At 39.0% G+C, this 23285-nt stretch overlaps 1 protein-coding gene across 2 annotated transcripts in view; it reads right to left on the reverse strand.

Moving 5' to 3' along the window:
* Positions 1 to 6399: 6399 nt before the first annotated feature.
* Positions 6400 to 23285, reverse strand: part of tgs1 (trimethylguanosine synthase 1) — a 41348-nt gene continuing 24462 nt past the window's right edge. For both annotated transcript variants that reach the window (XM_059022174.1, XM_059022173.1), the window contains exons 8-13: positions 22896 to 23265; positions 21301 to 21474; positions 19443 to 19586; positions 18126 to 18342; positions 17026 to 17104; positions 6400 to 6893 (exon numbers count right to left, since the gene is read on the reverse strand). In XM_059022174.1, the coding sequence (XP_058878157.1) occupies positions 6780 to 6893; positions 17026 to 17104; positions 18126 to 18342; positions 19443 to 19586; positions 21301 to 21474; positions 22896 to 23265 (1098 nt within the window). In that variant the 3' untranslated portion in view covers positions 6400 to 6779. The remainder of the gene's footprint in view (positions 6894 to 17025; positions 17105 to 18125; positions 18343 to 19442; positions 19587 to 21300; positions 21475 to 22895; positions 23266 to 23285) is intronic.

Raw genomic sequence — 23285 nt, forward strand, 5'->3', positions numbered from 1 at the left:
ACTCAACCTGCAAAAATTTGACATTTGTCATTATAATAATGGTGCTTTCAAAATGCTTCACTTCAATTGCCTTTGAGACAAACCTGCAAAACACGTTTAGGAAGTTTGTTTAGGAAATTAATCTAAACCAACAAGTTTGTGTGACTCATATGAAGGAAACTTGCATGCTTGCTTAAATTGCTTGCTTGCTTGCTGTAAGGGCAGCAGTGTGGCGTAGTGGTTAGGGCTCAGGGCTCTGGACTCTTGACCGGAGGGTTGTGGGTTCAATCCCTGGTAGGGGACACTGCTGCTGTACCCTTGAGCAAGGTACCAGTAAAAACCCAACTGTATAAATGGGTAATTGTATGTAAAAATAATGTGATATCTTGTAACAATTGTAAGTCGCCCTGGATAAGCTATGGCCAACAGTTTTGCATCACCCTATATATTTAACCAATTTTGCCTGCTGAATAATGTTACGTTAACAGTGAATTACATACCGCTTTGTAGTGTTCTATAAACCAGGGCCGGCGCAAGGTTTTTGTGGGCACCGGTAAATGGAGTGCCTCCCACCCCAAAATTTAAACTGTACATGTCTGGAGACTTGAGTTTAAAAAAAAATGTAATAAATATGTATAGTCGGCCTATAGAAAAGTAAAATCAAATGAATACATGTAGTGCACTTTATTTTTATTTTACTGGTGTAGTGTTAGAAAGTGGTACGTGTACCAAAACTTGTAATGTCAGAAAGTGGTACGCTGTCACATTGGAAATTGTACACGGTCAGATTTTAGTACAGGTGCAAGCAATTGCGATCTGATGGGTGTTTTCCTATTGTCAAACAGAGGTAAATTTACAATTAACCTGTGCAAACTGGAAACAATGCATTTCTCCAAAAAGAAAAAAAAAAATCACCATGAACAAGAAAATCCACCGCAAAGTTGCACAAGTAAAGAAAAAAAAAGTACAAGCTCCAAAATATGATATATTACATTAGAAATGATGTAAAAGACTGGAACATATGATAAATTGAACGAAAAAAAGACCGAAAACAGCACAACGTACCACATTTGAATAGGCGCTTCCCTGCTTTCTTAGCTGAAGTTGTTTAGGCATTATTAATAAGACACGCGCGAGCAAGTGCAGTGAGCTTTGTACCAGTTTTTAGAGTACCCCATACATGCCAACAGTCCCTATGGTCGGGACAGTCCCGCGTCCCAATGCATTGGAAGAAAGTCCCGATATTTACACATAGAAAAAAAAAATCATTTATTCTGCACAGCAGAGTTAGTGAAAACCACACGCTGTGCTTTTTGTGCGGCTGACACATCTGCTGACCACTAAGACCGGAATACAAAGGTAAGAACCCTGGGAGGTATGACACAGGCCCGGTTTTTGGGATGGACCCGCATAACAGTCTCGCGTTTTGATTGGTCCATGTCTGTCACATGAATATGTCGTCACACGAGTGGAAAAGCTTGCAGGCATTTTTAACATTGTGATCAGAGAGAGAGAGAGAGAGAGAGAGAGAGAGAGAGAGAGAGAGAGAGAGAGAGAGAGAGAGAGAGAGAGAGAGAGAGTGATCTGCTTTCTACAACCTTGCCGTTAAAATATAATGTGGTTTTACGCTGTACTGATATAACAAACTATGGGCGATTACTTTATATGAATGATAATGTTATGCACGAATGTAAGAATTGGCTTTCTTTGGTGGTGTACTTTTTTCTTTCAAGTAGCATATATCTATAATCGTTTTTGCGATATATTTTAATATAAAATGTATACACTATTGCAGTTTTGTTAGAGGATGCATTAGTTTATCTCTATTGTAATCACAGTTTTACATATAGACTGCACCTGTTTTCATTTACGTCGCAAATTCTGGGCAGCTTTGCCTTTCAGATAATGTCCCAAATTCTGGGACGATTTGGTTTTTAGATAACGTCCCAAATTCTGGGCCGCTTTGGCATTTTCGAATTCAGGCCAGTTTTTGAGATATTCTGCTTAGCTGATAGCCGAGTTTCTAAGTCATGCATGCACAGTTTACCATAAACTGGACCGTTAATTCATTTAAGAGTAACCCTTAGTAAATGATTCAAAGTTAATGTATTTTTTACTGTCCCCAGAAAACATTTAGGAACATGGTATACCAAAAAAAAAAAAAGCACATCTCATTTGCTTATGTAATGTCCATCAATATATAGTGAGGTGTAGGGGTTTATCAGAACTTCTGGGTTTAAGAGACCAGTGCCCTTCAACAACTTCAAATAAATCCTATTGTATTGTATTAGTCAACATTTCCCTTATCTATTCCTGATAGTTTATACTGTAGGTCAGGGGTTTTCAACCTTTTTTTGAAACTGTACCCTTTCTATCTGGAGGTTTCAGCTCGAGTACCCCTTTACAATTTTCGCTCAACTGAACGGTACCTCAGTTACAATAAAATGGAGAATAATGTGATGACCCCCCCCCGTTTATTTAATAAATGTGGGTGACAAACTGCTGGTTTAGGACAGAACAACAAACAGTAGGCTTAATTCTTAAAACTTTTAACTACAAGTATTTGGATGCACAGAATTAAAAAGACAAGTATTGGGTTAGGAGCACACCTATTTTTTGTAACTTTGACGGCCTTTTTTAAATTTTGACAGCCTTTTGTAAAAGTGAAGGCCTTTTGATACCCAGCATACACTGCAATACCCAGCAAAGTTATACACTGATATTCTGATAGCACAGCAATTCAAATTAAGTTTGTAATTGGTTGTGTTCCTCAAATACACAATAAAAAGTGATATTTATAGGGTATATAGTTATACAGCGATACAGTAGTTTCGGACATCTAAGAACAGGTACTGCGAGCATCTGGATTCATACCCAGAGGTAATCTATAGCCTCCTAGGACATTCACAGCTGGTTTGACACCCTCTTGTAGTTGCCCGTTTCTGCATATAAAGCAAAATGCTGTTTGTCAATCTCTCTTTTTTCTTATAAATCAGTCTTTTCAGGAATCATTCCAAAAACACTTGAATCAGTTAGGGACTACCAGTCTGAAACTACAGGCCTTTAAATTGCGGTACCAATTTGCAAATTGCATTCCTCAAATTTGCACTGCAAAGTGATATTTTAAAGAATAGGGTATATAGTGCTTTTTTTCGCCTCTGCTCGCTTTTGGTGCAAAACTATGCTCCGATACACTCAAGCTGATACTGTGATCACAAAACACTTGGAATGGACTTAAATTGGTGCTTTTGTTGCATAAATACACTACAAAATGTGCACATTTCAGGTCTTATATATAATGGACATTTTTTGTATGTATTTTGCTATAGGAAATCGTGGTCGGGGGTGGGGGGAGGGGGGTCCTCCTGTCGTACCCCATGAGTCCACAAATCCTGGGCCAACAAACTCGCTAGTACTCTCTTTAGATGCACAACAGTCTTAGCTAAAGAAAATGGGTTCCTTCAAGTTCGTACGACCCACGACCACCATTGACCGAGCCTTACCCCGATGGTGTTTTTATAAAGGGAAATTGCCATAGGGAAGGGGGTGGTCACTTATCGTACCCGTATCTCCATGACCCCTGGGCCAACAAACTCAGAAGGGCACTCTTTGCGTGCAGAAGAGTCTTAGCTAAAGAAAGACATCGGCCATGGGTTCATACGCCACCCCACCGCCAGATGGTGGGTGTTGCCCCAAAGGGGTTTGTCACACGGCTGGCTGAGTGGTGCCGTCAGATCAAGGAAATGAATAACACACAGAACAGATGAAATGAAATGATGAAGACGCTTGTTTGCGCCGGTTTATTATAAATAAAAAGGTTTTAACAAAACACAGGACACGGCACTTTACGCCAAAATAAATAGACAAACAAAACGGACTAACATTAACAAACGGTGCACGGACAGACACACAAACACGGTGAGTTTAAACACTTATTTACGTTATTTTACTTTCTTTTCTCCTCTCCACACCCGTTCTCCACTCACCGAACACACAACCCTGAGTGAGTAAAACGTGTATCTATATATAGATAAATATTGTTGAACGGTGGTTATAGGTGCTCTGGTTCGAGAGATATGACTGAAAATGTGTTTTTTAACACTGCCATAGACATGAATGGGGCTGAATACCCGAAAATATATTTTGCAAAGAATTGCTACGATGGGTGTATGCGTGCAGGGGTTGCATGGTGGTGTCTGCGAGCAGGGATTGCATGGTGGTGTGTGCATGTAGGGGTTGCATGGTGGTGTGTGCATGTAGGGGTTGCATGGTGGTGTGTGCATGTAGGGGTTGCATGGTGGTGTGTGCGTGCAGGGGTTGCATGGTGGTGTGTGCGTGCAGGGGTTGCATGGTGGTGTGTGCGTGCCGGGGTTGCATGGTGGTACATGTGTGTGGAGGGGAATTGGTGTGCAGGTTTTGCGCAAAAGAGGGGCGGGGAAAAGACTGGGAAGGGTAGGGTAAAAGAAAAATTACTACAATCATTTATTTTCACTGTCGACTCCCAGTCTCCTTACCCTCACTTTATGATTTTATTTTGTGATTATTTAATTATTGTCAAAATAAACGGCCTTCATCTACTCATAGTTGCAGTCCCATTTCTGTCCAAAAAGAACCTGAAACACTACAATATATTGATGGACGTTACATAAGAAAATGAGATGTCCTTTTTTGGGAATACCATGTTCCTTCCCAAAAATGTGTTTTAATATTAGTCTTTAATAAAGGAAAACGACTGCTTTAATTAATTTTCATGTATCTATTTCAGTGCAATGTAGTTTCTTCATGTAATAAGAAATACGTTTTTTTTTTTAACATTTACATTTTATTTCTGTTTTTTCATAAAAAAAAAAAAAAAAAAAGATTTCTGGGGAGAGTAAAAAATACATTAACTTTGATTCATGTACTAAGGGTTACTCTCAAATGAATTCACGATCCAGTTTATGGTAAACTGCATGGATGACTTAGAAACTCGGCTGTCACTGAGTCCCCAAAACTGGGCTGAATTCGAAAATGCAAAGCGGCCCAGAATTTGGGACGTTATCTAAAAACCAAAGCGGCCCAGAATTTGGGACATTATCTGAAAGGCAAAGCTGCCCAGAATTTGATACGTAAATGAAAACAGGGGCAGTCTATTAGAATAGTTCGGTTACAATTCCTAGCAGCGCCACGAACCGTGGAAATTAATACGATAGTATCCCACCAAGCACTGTATTTTATTTTAAAATAATGTGTTATGCCCCATATTAATAGAGGTCTATATTGCTAAAATGAAATAAAACAAGTATTTTGGAAAAAGTAAATGCAAACACACACACACGTAGGGCTTGAAGTTTGCGGGTTTTATTTTTTTATCACGTGATGTCCATTTAAACAAATCGAGCTGATTCTGTTTTCATAACTAAGCTGTTAATTACAAAACAATCTTTGCTTTTACTTTCATATCTTGCCTGAACCTAATTCTGGCCCCCTTAATTTTATTTCAAACAGAGCTGACAAATTACGTGAATTGTTCATCCCTGATCCTACTTTGAACTCGCATTTCATTTTTGCTGTCGACTAATTTAACATTGTGCTTTTGTTATTTGCGCCACTGGTTTAACAGAGATGTTTCTCATTACTCACACCTGTTTTCTCCCAATTTATAAACTGTGGTATTGCTTGGCATGTCAAAAAATATAGGGATCTGATCAGCATTTCCTATCTGTCCAAGTTAATACTGTTTGTTATAAACGCTGAAATTGTAAAAACTTCTGTTCGATTTTCCTCAGGAAGCTAATGATGCTTCTTTGAAAATGGCTGCCTGTATGTCATGGATGATTCGAGATCGGGCAGTAATGTTTTGGTTAATCTTGTCTCGGCAGTAAGTGACATTGCTGCTTGTTCAGTGCCAGTACCAACGATCAGAACTCCAAGTCACAGCTAGTCTACAAGGTATGCCATTTAGGTAGCCATGCAACCAATTATTCAGTATCAATAAGGGAATAGAGAGAGATATCAGTGACCTCACTGGGGGCATGATAGTGAGGCCCACTCAACCAGCTCATCATTGACCAACATGTCCATCAAGAGAGTATCTTGGTTGTTCCTGTAATGACTAAGTTTGCAGAAAACCCCCACCAGAAAGCAAAACTAATGTCACAGCAGACTCAGCCTGCAGACATAAGAATCGTGTCATGACTAGTAACAGACTACAATAGCTTTAAATCATATAAACCAACTCAGGAAATACCTGTTTACACAAACGATGCACTAAGAGATATATGGTCCTACCGACTGTACATTCAAAAGCTGTACTAGGCATTCTAAGACTAACCACGTCAAAAAATTGGGTGTGATGCTTGCATGTTTTTTGTATGCTAAAGAAGTCTGAAAAGGCAGAAAATACACTAGTAAAACATTATTACATTCAAGAAACCCAAACACAGAATAAAAAGACAATTTTATTAAGCATAATACAGGGTAATATTTAAATATTATTACCACAGAAATGTCTGTTTACATTCAGTAGAAAGCACAATGTGCATGTAACTCGCACAGACAGGACACTAAACATGTATGTAATAAAATGTTGCACGCAAATGTAAAAAACCAAGATATCTCTTCAGCCTCGACAAGAACTGTTGTAAACAAGTATGACTGATATATTACATTTGTGGTCATTTTTACACATACTGGACATGGTCGACCTGATGTTTAAGTAATTAACTATTTATAGAGAAAAAATGAAATATGCTGTGTAAAACATCAACCAAGACACAAATGTTATGACCTTCTTTTTATGTAGTTTGATTTGTAGGCATTTAAGAGTCTGTTCTTATCAAGCTGCCAAAGTAAGCAGTTACAGTTTTTAACTTATTATTGAGAAAATTCTGTTCAACTTCCACTTTTCCCCCGGGTCCTGCTAACGAAGCAATCTGTAAGAAAAAAAAAAAATAATTATATATATATATATATATATATATATATATATATATATATATATATATATATATATATATATATAGATAGTTTTCATGATTTAATTTGTTTATATTGCCCTTCAATTTCTCTTTAATGTGAGTACCAGTTACTTTATACAATTGTTGTCATATCCCCCCTCCCCTCTCTTCTCCCCCATCTCCCCCCTCCCTTCTCCCCCTCTCCTCTTCCCCCATCTCCCCCATCTCCCCCCCTCTCTCCCCCATCTCCCCCTCTCTCCCCCCTCTCCCTCTCCTCTCCCCCATCTCCCCTCTTCTCCCCCTCCCCCTCTCCTCTCCCCCATCTCCCTTCTTCTCCCCCTCCCGCCCCCTACCCCCTCTCCCTCCCTACCCCCTCCTCCCCATCTCCCCCATCTCTCTCCCTCCCCCTCCCCCATCTCCCCTCTTCTCTCCCTCTCACTCGCCCGACCCCCTCTCCCCCATCTCCCCTCTTCTCCCCCTCTCCCCCCTCTCTCTCCCCCCCTCTCCTCCCCCCACCCCCTCCTCCCCCCTCCCTCTCCCCCGCCTCCCCCCACCCCCATCTCCCCTCTTCTCCCCCTCTCCCGCCCCCTACCCCTCCCTACCCCCTCCTCCCCATCTCACCCCTCCCCCCCTCCCCCTCCCCCATTTCCCCTCTTCTCTCCCTCTCCCTCTCCTCCCCTCTTTTCCCCCTCTCCCTCTCCCCCATCTCTCCCCCCTCCCCCTCCTCCATCTCCCCCCTCCCCCCTCTCCTCCTTAAAAAAACAAGAGAAACCCTTTCTGCCATTAGTGCATTCATAGTTTGTGAGGCTGCAATGAATGGGACTACAACCGTGTTATTTGACAGGAAAGATAACCCCATTTCAAGTGACATCAATACATGTTGTACAGAAGTTTTGGCCAACAATGTAAAGCCCACATTGGTTGGAACAAACGCAATGAACAATGGAAATGACGTAACACTTGTATTTTGATAAGACATGTGACCTTTTGGTTATGTGTTTGTTCTCTCTTTGGCTGGCAAACACTTCCGGAAGGCGGTAAAGACATTGATCATCCATTTGGAACATATGGAGCCTGAAGGCATTTAAAAAGCAATTCAAGCTTATCATATTATTATATTATGATGGGGGGGTGTAATGGATGAAGGGATGACGCTCTTCCAAACACTTAATATGATTAGGGTGGAAAACAGTGACTGCATTACCATTATTCTTGGCTTGTTCCAAGATTTTCAACCACATGTGGAAGAATTTTGAGCAGCACTACAAAAAAGATTTGTTGACTTTAAACAAGAACATTTTCAGCATCAAAGTATGATCTGAACAAAATTATAATGTTTATAGTAAAGTCTGGCCTTTGAAAGCATTGGTTCTTCAGTAGGGGTTTTAAACAATTAATCAGACCTGTGAGCTTTGACCGATCAAAAAATAATTGATTGATTTAAACTTGTCTACCGAGTGTGGTATCAAAAAACGGTGCGTGAAAAACAAATCTTGAAAAATCACTGAGAATACTTACTGGAAGGTATACCCAATATTTCACAATTTCTCAGAATGAAGAAGAAAAACTGCAGCTTGCAACATTTGCTCATCGGTGCTTTCCTTTCACAGCAATACTACAAGTTTATCATATAATCTTAGTCACAATGTAAGTTGATTTTATTTTTTATTCAATATATTTCTTTCAGAAAACTTGTATTGAAAAACTGTCTGTCTGAAAAACTGTCTGGCTTAGTGATTTAACTACAGTGTATATAGTTAGTGTTTTAGTGAAATTCCCAATGCTGAACACTATTTTTTTCACTTTAAATGTTACTTTATTATACTCGGTCAAAAAACGCAATAAAGCAAAATCGGTAAAAAATGCAAACAAGAGTGAATCAAATAAACAAACACATCTTGACATTCCAAACTATCACCCCCTCTCCCCTATCTTGCCTTTTAACACATCCTCAGCACCACTGATTACAAAGAAAAAGAAAGCCCTCCATTTTTAGTTATCCCCAAACCTTCCAATGAAAGAGCCCGATACGAGCCCTCTTAACCCATTAAACACCACAAACAGCAATTAAACTAACAGCAAAGTTCCAACATATAAGCAAATAGTTTCAAACTGTCAAATTACATGTAAGTAAATATATGTATATTAAACATTAGCTGGTATTATGAAACATCTGCAGTAAATAGTGTAAGTTACATATAACCTAAAAGCTAAATTGAAATGTAATCATTTAAACACAGTTTGTGTTGTAGTTGTATTACTAATTTATAAAATTGAGCTGCAGTAGGTTTAAAGAGTGATGTTATGTGCTGCAGTGCTTGCACAGTGGAGGAGTTATGGTTGTAGTACAAGCGTGTAGTCAGTGTGCGTTACTTTGGCAGCTTCAAACTTTCAAGAATATCAGTTCATATTCCTGTTTATAGAGTCAAGAAAGACACACTCAAGTTACTGTATATCCAGGAGACCAAGAATGAACGTTATCTGGATTGATTTCACAAACATCAGTCTGGAAATGGTTTTCTTTCACCGATCGGCCGGTTACAATAGCATTCTGTTAATACTTTACTTTGTATGGCTTGTAATTGTCTTTCAATACAATTTCGTATCACTAGTAAAACAGGTGTGATTAATCGATTAATCAATTAATAGATCCGATGATTAAATCGGTCAATAGAAAATGTCAAGATTAAAACCCCTATTCTTTATACATACATGCTCTATGTAACTTTTATATGCTTTCCTATTTTCTTTTTGGGGCTAAAATTACTAAAACATATAGCACATATTTTTAAATGTTTCTGATTTTAAACCTGAATTTGGTTGGTTTGGTGGCTTGAACGTAATATAAACATTTTTAAATAAGAGAATATAATGTAGATACTGAAAGTGAAACCAATAGTGTGGAGTAGTGGTTAGGGCTCTGGACTCTTGACCGGAGGGTTGTGGGTTCAATCCCAGGTGGGGGACACTGCTGCTGTACCCTTGAGCAAGGTACTTTACCTAGATTACTCCTGTAAAAATCCAACTGTATAAATGGGTAATTGTATGTAAAAATAATGTGATATCTTGTAATTGTAAGTCACCCTGGATAAGGGCGTCTGCTGAGAAATAAATAATAATAATAGTTGGCATACTGGTACTGTAGCTGTGCCCACAATTGTTTCTAGTCAGAACATACTGCAGCTACTTTATTGTAGCTACAGTGCCCAGGTGATCTATTTGGGGTAAAGCTCTTGTGACGGAGTGCAGCCATGTGATACAGTGGTTAAAGGAATACATTATATCAGCTGTGTGATAGGGTAGATGAAATCCCTGCACTGAAAAGCTCAACTCTCACCAGCAGGGGGAATAGGAGGAACCTGTTCATCCAGCAGGATTTGGCAACTACGGGGTTAATATTCCATAGGAGCGGCTTGCTAGGAGGCTGGTGGTAATTGATGATTATGCAACACAATACCCGGAAGCTATTCCACTACGCACAATGAATGCTGATACCATCGCCACAGAGTTGCTAAAGGTGTTCTCCCGGGTCGGCTTTCCCAAATTCTTTTTAACTGATCAAGGTACTAACTTTATGTCAGCTTTGTTCCAACAGATGTGATGGGCTCTGAACACCACGTCTCTCAAAACTGTTTACCACCCGCAGTTGGACGGTTTGGTGGAGAGATTTAATCAGACTTTAAAACACATGCTTCAGCGATTTGTTAGGCAACCAGATCACCACCGACCCACCCAAATGTACCATGTAAGTCTACTGAAGTCCTGTTTGTAGCTCCGGATTTACCGGAAACTGACTTTGGACTTGATTGCGGGCCAATAAAACAGTGTTTCATTAAGATGGGTGCCTGCCTACCTGGGAATCCCTGTGTGTGTGTGCCTGCCTGCCTGGGAATGAATCCCTGTGTGTGTGCCTGCCTACCTGGGAATCCCTGTGTGTGTGTGCCTGCCTGGGAATCCCTGTGTGTGTGCCTGCCTGCCTGGGAATCCCTGTGTGTGTGCCTGCCTGCCTGGGAATCCCTGTGTGTGTGCCTGCGTGCCTGGGAATCCCTGTGTGTGTGCCTGCGTGCCTGGGAATCCCTGTGTGTGTACCTGCCTGCCTGCCTGGGAATCCCTGTGTTTGTGCCTGCCTGCGTGCATGGGAATCCCTGTGTGTGTGTCTGGGAATCCCTGTGTGTGTGCCTGCCTGCCTGCCTGCCTGCCTGCCTGCCTGCCTGCCTGGGAATCCCTGTGTGTGTGTGTGCCTGCCTGCCTGGGAATCCCTGTGTGTGTGTGCCTGCCTGCCTGGGAATCCCTGTGTGTGTGCCTGCCTGCCTGGGAATCCTTGTGTGTGTGCCTGCGTGCCTGCCTGGGAATCCGTGTGTGTGTGTGTGTGTGTGTGTGTGCCTGCCTGCCTGGGAATCCCTGTGTGTGTGTGTGCCTGCCTGGGAATCCCTGTGTGTGTGCCTGCCTGCGTGCCTGGGAATCCCTGTGTGTGTGCCTGCCTGCGTGCCTGGGAATCCCTGTGTGTGTGCCTACCTGCATGCCTGGGAATCCCTGTGTGTGTGTGCCTGCGTGCCTGGGAATCCCTGTGTGTACCTGCATGCCTGGGAATCCCTGTGTGTGTGTGCCTGCGTGCCTGGGAATCCCTGTGTGTGTGCCTGCGTGCCTGGGAATCCTTGTGTGTGTGTGCCTGCGTGCCTGCCTGGGAATCCCTGTGTGTACCTGCATGCCTGGGAATCCCTGTGTGTGTGCCTGCCTGCCTGCCTGGGAATCCCTGTGTGTGTGTGTGTGTGCCTGCCTGCCTGGGAATCCCTGTGTGTGTGTGTGCCTGCCTGGGAATCCCTGTGTGTGTGATGCTATGCAAGAAAGCAGGCAGGCATGAACAAAAGGAGTTGGTGCAGACTCACATTTCTATTAAAGAACAAGAACAAAACAAAAAAAAAAGAATACACTATACACACTACTAAGAACTTTAACTACTGGCACCTAAAGTAGCAGACAACAATAACAAATAAACAGCAAACGTTTGACTTTGCAAAGCTTCAAGCTTAGCCTTTCTCACGCCGACTGACCAGAAATGCCAGTATTTATACCTGAACAGGTATACTCCTCTCCCTGACTTAACCAAGTGAGCTTTGCTTCTATTAAACTGTCAAATATTTATAATATATTAAATAAATCCTAATACACAAAATAAAAAATAAAATAAAAAAAATACAAAAACACACACACGTGTATCAAATAAATAATACTTTAAGCAAGCACAAGATAAACAATTCATAAAATACTTTCCCTTTATCTTACAGTGCTGCCCTGACTACAGGAAGTCAGCACAGAGGTAAGTATCAAAAGACCCCTCACTTAAATGGCAGTTTTCCACTTCCTCCCACAAAATGGAGGACAGCACTACCCTATGCAACTCGGGTAAGTTTTACAGCATATATATATATTATACACAGCAACAAAGAAAAAGGTTTGGAGGCTTCCACCCCAACAACACACTGAAAAAGTGCACCTTTCCAGTGTGTTAGCCCCTGAATATGTATTTCCCTTTTGTGGTGCAGTTTTAAAAGTTACTGTATTTAACTAAAGCATAGTTAAAAGCAAAGTCCAAACAAGTCCATTGCTGGTTTTACCATATGAAGGATTTTGCTCCATTACAGTAACGCTAATAGTTAGTAAGCACAGCGAATTAATAACGACTGTTACACATTATATGCTGATCTCACTAATAATGTCAATGTAGTCAATACATATATTCATAAATATACTGCAATGTTTGAAGTTTGGGAATGTCTAAGCATAGATCTTTGTGGGTGATTTTTCCCCATATCTTCTTTTTGTAGAATGTCAGGAATGTTAGTATTCCACCAAAAATGGCACAATTTCAGTTATGTCACAGTGTTATATTAAATCATATAAGGTACAATAAAATGGCACAATAATGTATTTATGTGAAAACAACACACTTCAATAACTCAAGGTTTTAATGTAATAGCTACATTTGAACTGCTTTTGCTTAAAAACAACAAAAAAACACTACATTAAGAAAAACTGCACATTACATTTTCCTGCTTCATAATTAAGTTCACTGGAAGAATCATATGGAACATACAACTGTATTTTACTAATAAAAACTTACTTTGAAAAAAAAAAAAATGAATAACATATTTCCAGCTTAAATATGTACAAAATGTGATATACTGCTGCTTCCAGCTTCTAAATATGGCCCAATCTACAGAAAAAGTAATTAAAGTTAATAATTACTTTAGATTACCAATTGTGCCTGCTGAATTTTCATGTACAGCTATTACAGAAACCAGCCAAGGTAATGTCATAAGCATTTCAACTATGCACTTGCAGTATGAGGCAACTTTTTTTTTTTTTTTCTGGCATGCAATACCACCACCAACAAAACTACAAACAGATGGCAGCACAATTAGAACATTTATTAATATTTTGTTTATTTTGTACAAATAATCTTAGAACAGGAAATTATTTATCAATTGAGTTACACCTTAAGATACAGTATAACATATTATGAAACATTGTATCCAAGATCAGAAACTCTTGTAATTGTAAAATGGTTTGCAATGAAACAGCGCTGAGTGAGTGTATGTACCATGAACTGTATTGCACAGCAAGCGGAAGAGGCCTAGCCACTGGCTACAGGAAAAAGACAATAGTAGCTAAGGGCAGATACTTCCTCTCTAATAGTGAACTTTGTTCTTACTAGATATTCTTTCAAGATACCGATACTCTACTGTATCTTTTGAAAGCCACATCAAGAAAAATAGAATAGTTAACATACCGGAACTAAAAAACAAATGCCCACTGTCATTAGCAGAATAACTGTATACAAAATAAACAACTATTACAGTAGTATGTTTTGTAAAGAAAACACCTTCATAAGGCCTAACAGAAATGTAATGTATAAAATATTTATTAAAATCACTACTATCCTACATGAAAATGCCACTTTCGAATATTTAGCCCTATCATTTGCAAAGATCACAAACACGACAGCTTTTCTGATCCTTTACTTATTCATGCAATTTTAATCTTTGCTACCTGATGATTTACAGTAGCCTACTCTACACTACCCGGGACCACCGACACCGTGTTAAAACAAAGGTGTGCTGGTTTGCAAGTGGGTCATTCCAGACCTAGAGATGAGGCAACATTAGGAAGAAATGCTCACACACACACACACACTGTATATATATATTGTAATAAAGTCAGTCAGGGCTATGTAAGCCTGAGAATGTAGAGAGCCTTATGCCCTGTACTTCACCTACAGAGTTCAGAAAGAGAACTCCATTGCCCAGAAGGCCTTGGGTTTTGCGACCAGCTTAAATGGCCTAATTGCTTAACTGATTTGACAGGTGTCTATAATGGGGGTGATTGTGAGCCCTTTAAAAAGGGACAGGGTGAACCCATCTGAGAGGGAGAGGGAGAGGGAGAGGGAGAGGGAGAGGGAGAGGGAGAGGGAGAGGGAGAGGGAGAGGGAGAGGGAGAGGGAGAGGGAGAGGGAGAAGGAGAAGGAGAAGGAGAAGGAGAAGGAGAAACAGAAACAGAAACAAACAAACAAACAATCAAACAAACGAACAAACAATCTAAAAGAAACAAACCTGTTGTCTATGATACCACCAGACCAACTTTGAATAAGTTACCTGTAGTCTGGAGAACTGTTTATGCTCTGATGAATTGATGTTTTGTTACAGGTAAATGGCTTAGCCCTCCTGTGTTTAGCTAGGACCGAGTGACCAAGTATGCATAGCACCTATAGGCTGTTTGTTTTGTTTATTTTGTTTTATACGATGTCCGTGAACTGAATAAAGAACACCATGAGTAGTGTTGTACTGCAATTTAAGTATCCTGCCTGTGTTAATTACAAAGATATACCACACCACGGGGCCACCTCGTCACAATGCACACACACACACACACAGCAGAACCTCAGAGTAACGAACACCTTGGAAATGGAGGTTCTTCGTAAGTCTGAAATGTCTAACTCTGAAAACTGAATTTTCAATGGTTTTATTAAATGTGGACACCTGCTACCTACACCCTCAATCTGGCGAATAATACAAGGATACAGTACAGCAATAAAATACTCTTATTGTGATGGTTCTAAAGTCTTTAAAACAGTATTATAAATGGAAAAAAGGCTACATTTAAGTTGTAATTGTAGTAAAAACACAGATTTAAATGTCCATGAAAACCTGGGTTAACGTAGTGCTTGTTTCTAAACAAAATGCATTCATGCAGCTTGGCGCCTTTGGCTTGAAAAACCAAAAAAAAAAAAAAAAACTGTGCTTTGTTTAAAACTAAAACGTTCCAGTAAAATTGCCTGTACTTTGCTTTCCGGATACATTTGTTGGTACAGGAATTTTGCATTCTCTGTGAGCAGTATGCTGCTTATAGGAGTGCCTATCTGGTTGCATTGCAGGCATGGTTGAGTGATTACATAATTCTGGTAGAAAGTGGAGTGTTCAGTAGACCAGTCAGTTCGTAAGTTTGGTGTTTGTAACTCTGGGGTTCTACTCTGTGTGTGTGAGATATAGATATAGAGATATATATATATATATATATATATATATATATATATATATATATATATATATATATATATATATATATACCTGTATATATATGGGTTATATATAACCCCTAGTTTTATCATATAGCAAGCTGCACTTTGAGCGATGGAATTTCCAGATGGTTGTAGAACTTCAGACTTAATTAGCCCAACAGCAATATAATGAGGGTGTTTTCCATTTCAGCACTGATATTAACCTGTTACCAGGAAAGTTTAGGGTTTGTGTGAATTGCAGGTGATTTCCACTGAGCAGTGAGATGAGGTATGAAAGTATAATAAAAAATAAAAAATAAAAGTTAACTTGTTGAAAATATAAAATAAAAACAGGCTTGTACTGCTCTAATCAATACTCTACACTTACATGCACCATGACTTGAAATTACACTGATTAAACTACATCGGACACTTTTTACGTAACACTGACAAATGGCAGTGTACACCACTTTCTTTGAATATTTCAACACAAATAAATAAAACTTAAACCTACAGTTTTCCACCACATTTTTCACTTTATTAGCCATGCAAGTATCATAAATTATTCTGGTCTGCAGCAACATGCAGATAATCCGTAGGTTCTACAAGTATGTGAAACTATTTGTTGATGCCATTTTCAATTACTTTGCAGTGAAGTTGTTACTGCATTTTTTTTTTATCCCATTAGCCTTACTATGATTGCACTACCCTCTTGTGGTTCAAAAGAGAATGGTTTAGAGTTATGACACTGCAATTACCATCTACAATGTGCTCATGCAATCATTTTCCATTTTAATCACAACACCTCCAGTCCTTATAATTGTTTCTCTTTTTCTGGTTTTACAAAACAAATAATTACAATTACATATTTATGGTTCCGTAAAGTAATTTATAATATTCAGTTAAAAAAAAATGCATTTTTTTTTGTTGTTGTAGTAAACTGCTGGGTCTGCTTCTGAAGACTCCTAAACTGAATTTCAAAAGTAAGATGGTTTGAATAAAAAGCCACAATCTGTGTTTAACTGTAATTTCTGTCCCCTCTGTGAATTTGTATGGTTTTTCCATTTAAATCTCAGTTACTGAAGAAAACTACAGTTGTACTCCCCCTACTGGCCATATCTATAAACCATTGGATGTCGATATTAATCATATTAAATTGTTCTCACACAATATGCAAATGTTTTTTTTGTTTCATTATTTAAAGCAGTAATTCTAGAAATGATTGGAATGTAGAATTAGGACCCCAGTTATATACATACATCTATAAACAGCTTTGGCAATCTATTTGCCAACAATCTCTCACAGTTAACTGCCCCCAAAACATTTTCCTTTTGACTTTCCACTTATTCCAACAACTAGCTGATAGCAACGTACAACTTATGACATGTTTTGATATTAAAACACCATCTCAAAAGTACTTTATGGCTTTTATTAGTTACACACATTTTGAAAAAGCACAAATGACACTACCACTCAGCAAAAACAGAAATCCCACATTGCGTGTAACACACACACATATAATATGTTATTCAAACAAAAATAAATCCAACTTACCTGGTCGAAATCAGCATTCCGTGGAAGGAAGTAAATAACATTCTCTGTAATCATTTTGGACAGCCTGAAAATTTCAAAAGTGATGCAGAGTCAAGGAAACATGCTAAAACCCTCTTCTATGTTTTTAACAGGTTATTGCTGTTAATCTGTTACTACATTACACACTCGCTGCAAATCTTGTTTTTGTTATGTCTTTGTTTAAATTACTTTTGATATCACCTGATAATCCCTAGCAATTCCTAATGGTTTAAATAGTTCATTAGAAAGTAACAAGGGCTGGTTTTCTGTCCACTTTCCAATATATGACTTGATCTTTTTTATTTTGTATTTAATTGTACATAACCAATAAGGTAGTTGCAAGACGAAAGCTAAATCAGGAATAGAGAAATGCTTCTGGCCATGCAATATCGATGCCAAATTAATATTGTAAATACACTTTTTGTACTCTGTGATGTATGAATATGCAGTATTTGAAACTCAGTTATCAACACTGTAATTCCATAAAATACAGTACTGTATATTTGGTACACATAAGAGTAAAAGTCTGTATGCCCACTTGTTTCCAGGTAGAGGCACCAATGATAGGCGAAAAAGATTCTAGGGCCTCCACCATGGGTTATAGAGGGTCTTGAAACTGACACCTATACATTTTATTGCATTACTTGAGTACCATTTAGGAAGGGTGGCTTTATGGTACACAGGAATGCAACGTCCTCACATGGGAAGACTGGGAATGTTTTAACCAAGCAGCACTGGGAAGTAGGCAACCCTTTATATGGGATGTACAGTAGCCCCAAATGTATAAATTGCTTTTACTTGACCTATTTTCTTGTACTTTTTCAGCCATACGCTTGAGTCATTATTAACCCTAGGGTAGTTCTCCTAGCTTGACTCTCAACAGTGCAGGGTTGTGGAGTTTGGATTTAGATGTTATGGGTGACAAGAGATAGCATGGTAACTTTAAATAATTAAAAAAAAAAAAAAGACCTACACCCACAGACTATGTATACAAAAACAAAATGAAAAGTAATTAATTTCACTGAAGGCAGATGAGAAAAGTATAACCATTCTTTCAATCTGACAAGTTTGAAAAAGGATATCCATCTGGAGACACCATTGTTTTAATGTTGAAGACTTCAGCACTGAGATAATCAGGGCCTCCCCATGGAGGACTCAGGAACACAACGTCAGCTTTCAGATCAGAGGCCAGCAGCATGAAGTCACCTTGGATAAACTCAATCTGTCCTGCCACTCCGTAAACCTCAGCGTTGTTCTGAGCCAGAGCAATTCGGACAGGGTCGATATCAATAGCAATCACTGAAACAGATTCCATTAAGTGTTGATACATTTTAGATCAGATGTACAACAAAGGTTTTTTGTTTTTTTTTGGTGATACCTTTTAATGGGATCAGCTGAATATGTATACACAATACGGTAGCTTTCGAGACCACAAAGGTATCTTATTCAGGTGAAACTAGGAGAGGCTTGACCACTAGTCTTCTCAGAAATGAATGGGTAATAAACAATTAAGAATGATCTACCGGTATAATGCAGTTCTCACTTCACTACAGTCAAAGCTAAAATTACTTCTGGAAAACAAAATATCTTCTTTAAAATGACTTGGGGATATGCTAATGAGAAGACAACATGTTTTAAATCATTTAATTTCCCCAGCTTCTTAAATGTAAGGCTATAGAAGCATACTGCCATTGGGGATCTACTTTTATACATGACAAGACAATAAATCAGCAGATGTTGCATTAACTTGAAGGGGAAATAGCAAAACAAATTAGGTAATAACATAAAGGCAGAAATGGAAAACAGAAAAGCATGAAACAAGCAATTCAGTCGACTCTCAACAGGCACTTGGGACGTATCTCTTGACAGAGAAAAATGGTAATACCCCAAAAAGGTCCTTTGCAAAAAAGATCATATTTATTCAGCACCTATTTTAATAAATGCTGTTTTTTTGTTCATGTCGAAGTGAATGCGTTACATATTTTACATTTGTATGTTTATATGTAAAACTGTTGTAGTTCTAAAGTAATGAATCACCCTGCATACTGTTTGCTGCAAGGCAGAGGAGTCAACCACGCAGATCTTTACACCGCAGGCGATGAGCTATATGAAAAGGTAAGACCTCAGCAACTATATGTGCTGTATGTAAATATTAATATTTACAGTTGAATAAGGTCTGTTGTTGTACGACAGATGCAAGGAATTCCATATAATCCCTTTGTTAGGTAACTACAGAGAGATGTTACTAATATTTTAGCTAGACAGTTTGATAATATTTGCGGAAAGATGAATGCCGACAGGTATTAAGAACTTGTTTTCTGTCTTAATTTTGAAAAAACTCAAATAAATACGCACTGGCTACATAGGCATGGAAAGCTTTGTCATGATGAATTCTGTACCTTTTTTTCCTGCTAGAGCAAACTGAATAGAATTGCCCCCAACACCACAGAAAGCATCGATGATGACATCACAGTGAAAGCTCTCCTGGACACGGACAGCAATGTGCTTGGCTATCTTCTCAGGAGTGACCGAAAACCAGCCCTCTGAGGAACAAGATTTGGAAAAGAATGATTACAAATAGATTTTACTCTCCAGTAAATGTTTATAGAAAAATGCGTACATTTCAGGATACATGAATTCATATTACATTCAATATTACATCAGTTACACATAGGGCCCTATTTGACTAATATAAATGTTATTCTGCTTGAAAATGCTTCACAATTGGGCCCATGTGTTTACAGAGCAAGTAATTTCAAATTACATATGATTTTTTTTCATAATTTGTAGTAGCTCCAAGAGCCTTTGCTCACATATTTGATATTTATTTATATGACGTAGGAAAGTGATTTGAACTTTATCAAAGTTGCTGGAACCTGTAACTTCTATTGCACTTTCCCATTCCAGGTTTTTGCAGACTGGTCAGTTATAACATAACTCATTTGACGCGTCTCTCAATTACTCACAAACCGGCTCCACTTTTGAAAAAAAACATTTTGTGAGGGGGTCAAACTAACCATTGAGAATGTGGAAGTTCACAAGAAATGGGAGGCTCTAGTAACTTAGATAAGGGGCTGAGCTTTTCAAAACAGTTCAAAGTAAGAACACTCAATACAACGTTTCAGTAAAGGCATAATGGACGATTGCAAATATCATAACATGTAAGCTACTGTACTGTACTTACTCTTTGTGGTATTTTATTGTTTGCAAATAAATGTCTCAAAATAAAACATTCCAAAACCAGTAAGTGAATCAAGGTGTTCACAGTAGATATGGTTCCTGGTTTTGGGATGCTTCTAAACGTTAGGTTATTATCATAACCCATGAAGTCATCTGGCTTCTGGTGGAATGGCCAGTGATCTTCTCTGGAGGAGGCAGGTTGGCTATGTCGTGAGCGGTCCTGACTGTATCAGTCAACCACTTAGACAACCGCTGTTTTGAAACTGTCTGTCCTTGCGACTTAGCCCCTTAGCAGACAAAAATGTGTTCTGCTCTCTGCCAACTCTGCGCCTTGTCAACATAATATGCTAAAGCTCGAACTGGGCAAAGCATATGGAGCTTTCGCTCTTTATCGGAAGGAAAAGGAGGGGGGTGGAAAGCCTCCAGTTCCACTAATTAGTTGAAATGGAACACTCAAATGGTTTTCGGCAGAAAGGCAGGGTTGGTACGAAGGGAAACCTTCGTCCTACCCTCAGAAAAAAATAAGCAAGCCTTCGATATAGATAAAACTTGCAATTCACTTCATCGCGTGGCCTGCAGGCTTCTGCTATGGGCACACAAATGCCTCCTTTCCATCAGGGCAGTTCACCTGCCTGGGGAGATTAACTGGGCTCTACAGAGGGGTCCCGAGTGCTTCAGAGTGTAGACTTCACCCAGAGGTAGTGCCTCTCATCTGGGAGAAATTCAGGAAGGTGAAGATAGACCTTTTCGCCTCCCAAAATATTGATGTGGTGTCCCTTCCTGTTTTTCTCACTGTGGCACTATGGCAGGGCGGAAGCCTTCCGGTATAAAGTGTGTGTGGGAAATATTGGATTGGCAGGGAAGTGGGTTAAATTCCTCCCTGCCAGAAAACATGTGGTAATGTGGTTGGTCATAATTAAATGATTAATGAGGCTCCAGCCACAGGTGTATAAAAAAGTAATCGCAGATGTTAGGAGTTAAAGTTGGTGTTGGTGAAGGTGCATGTTGTAAGTACAGTAGTATAGCACATATCCTCTATTCAACTTATGCAGTACTGCTCATAACATTCTAACTAACCGTGATCTAGCTTTATTCCCTCGTCAAACCTGGAGAAGAGGCGGTATCGTTGAGCCCAGTATTTGGCCAGTTCAGGGTCAGCTGCAATCTCTGGGGGCACGGTGCAGGTGGTGTTCTTTTTTTTCTTCTTCTTTTTGGTCTTCTTTAAGTTGGAAGCTTGATTTAACACAAGGTCTGACAAGTAAAGGTTTCATTCTCATTAATCTCAAAAATGCACATTTACATAAGGAATTACACACAAATATAAAAAGAATAAACATGGCCTATTAGAGCAATAATTCAAATTAGTATAAAACTTGTTTTTTATTTGCTCATATTTTTATTCTAGAAGTGTACTGGCTGCATCCATCATCTATGCAAGTTTTCTTAGAAGATATGGATTATAGTGGCCAAGGAATAAAGTAATGCATGTTATATATTTTATTTAACTTGGTAATCAAGAGTTATCTTTAAATAATTCATCAAACCTTGGTGACTTAAAACTCAGTATTTTAAAGGACTCTATTCTCTGTACTGACTATGCCTTCATTTAGAGATACCATTTTTGATGTATTAAATGAACAGCATTCAGTTTAACCTGCCTCCGAGCTAAACAATGATCGTATGGATTTGATTAGATATTTTGGTGAATAAAATAATAGATAGATAGATAGATAGATAGATAGATAGATAGATAGATAGATTTGTGTGTGTGTGTGTGTGTGTGGTGTTACAGTAGGGAAATATGTGAGCTTCAGAATGTCTAAAGCCCTGATCCCTTATAAACGGTAAATGCTGTAGTAGCAGGGTACTGGCCCCCCAGGTGTCATCAATTGGCCAAATGGAGAGACGCTTACAACACACCTGTATCAAATACAATTAGGTAATTGTATTATTGCAATTGTTGTAAATTTATTAATTGTATGTAATGAAATTGAACTCTGTAAACAAATACTCCTTTGTTATCAAACTGTGTGGGTGTATCTGGAGTCAGGAGAGTGAGAACAGTGTGGAGAAAGACAAAGAGAAAGAGAACAGGAGTGGTGTGTATTACTGTAATAGGAGAAATAACAACTGTGTGGTGTACCATCTTACCAGTGTGTTTTTGTGTAAACAGGGAAACAGCTTAGCTGTTTTATGCTAGTTTGGGACCGACTACAAAGTGTGCAGTTATTATCTTCATGAAGACAGGTTTTTGTTTGTTTTGTTTATTAATAAATAAACAAAACAAACAGATAAAATAAATAAAACCACTTTTGTTGAACTGCAATTGAAGTCTCCAAAGAGTGTGTCTATCCAATCAGCACCATGCTCTTATCAGGACGTTTCGGGCTACAAGTCATTCATCGGCTGAATACAAAAAAAACAGTGCTTTAAGAAGTTGATAAAATACAAACAAAATCAACTTCTTAAAGCACTGTTTTTTTGTATTCAGCCGATGAAGGACTTGTAGTCTGAAATGTCCTGATAATTGATTTGTAATCAATTATTCTACCTTTTTAAGTACCTGAAATATCCTTTTTTCTTATTGATCATTTTGGTACACAGCAGTTTTCCTTTTTCTCAAACTATATATATAACCCTGTTGAACTGTGTCCGGTATTAGGAAAATGTACCTTCATTGATCTTTTCAACGGCATCAGAAACAAGACAGTCTAGAATACCCAAGGATATCCGCTTTTGTTGAGTTTCATTCCCTTCAGAGTCTTCCATGGGGCAGGGGATGCCCAAGTCTTGCTGTGGTTCTTCACCGATCTGCGAAACCTGCTGCTGGCTATGTCCTCCTTTCCTGCTGCTGCTGTTTTCCAGGCAGGCTAAAGGAACATTAGCATGGCCTTCCTGATGTCTCAACTCTACCAGCAGAGGCGTTTCTCTTTTAGAGCAGCCCTCTTCTTCTGAATCGCTGCTTGCAGACAACTCGCAGTCCATGCAATCAGAAAAATCTACTGCTGCTTCATTCTCAGCTTGTTTTAAGAACCTCTGTACCTGAGAATCCGTGAAACACA

The sequence above is a fragment of the Acipenser ruthenus genome, chromosome 4 (genome assembly GCF_902713425.1).
Source record: "Acipenser ruthenus chromosome 4, fAciRut3.2 maternal haplotype, whole genome shotgun sequence".
NCBI classification, from domain to species: Eukaryota; Metazoa; Chordata; class Actinopteri; order Acipenseriformes; family Acipenseridae; genus Acipenser; species Acipenser ruthenus.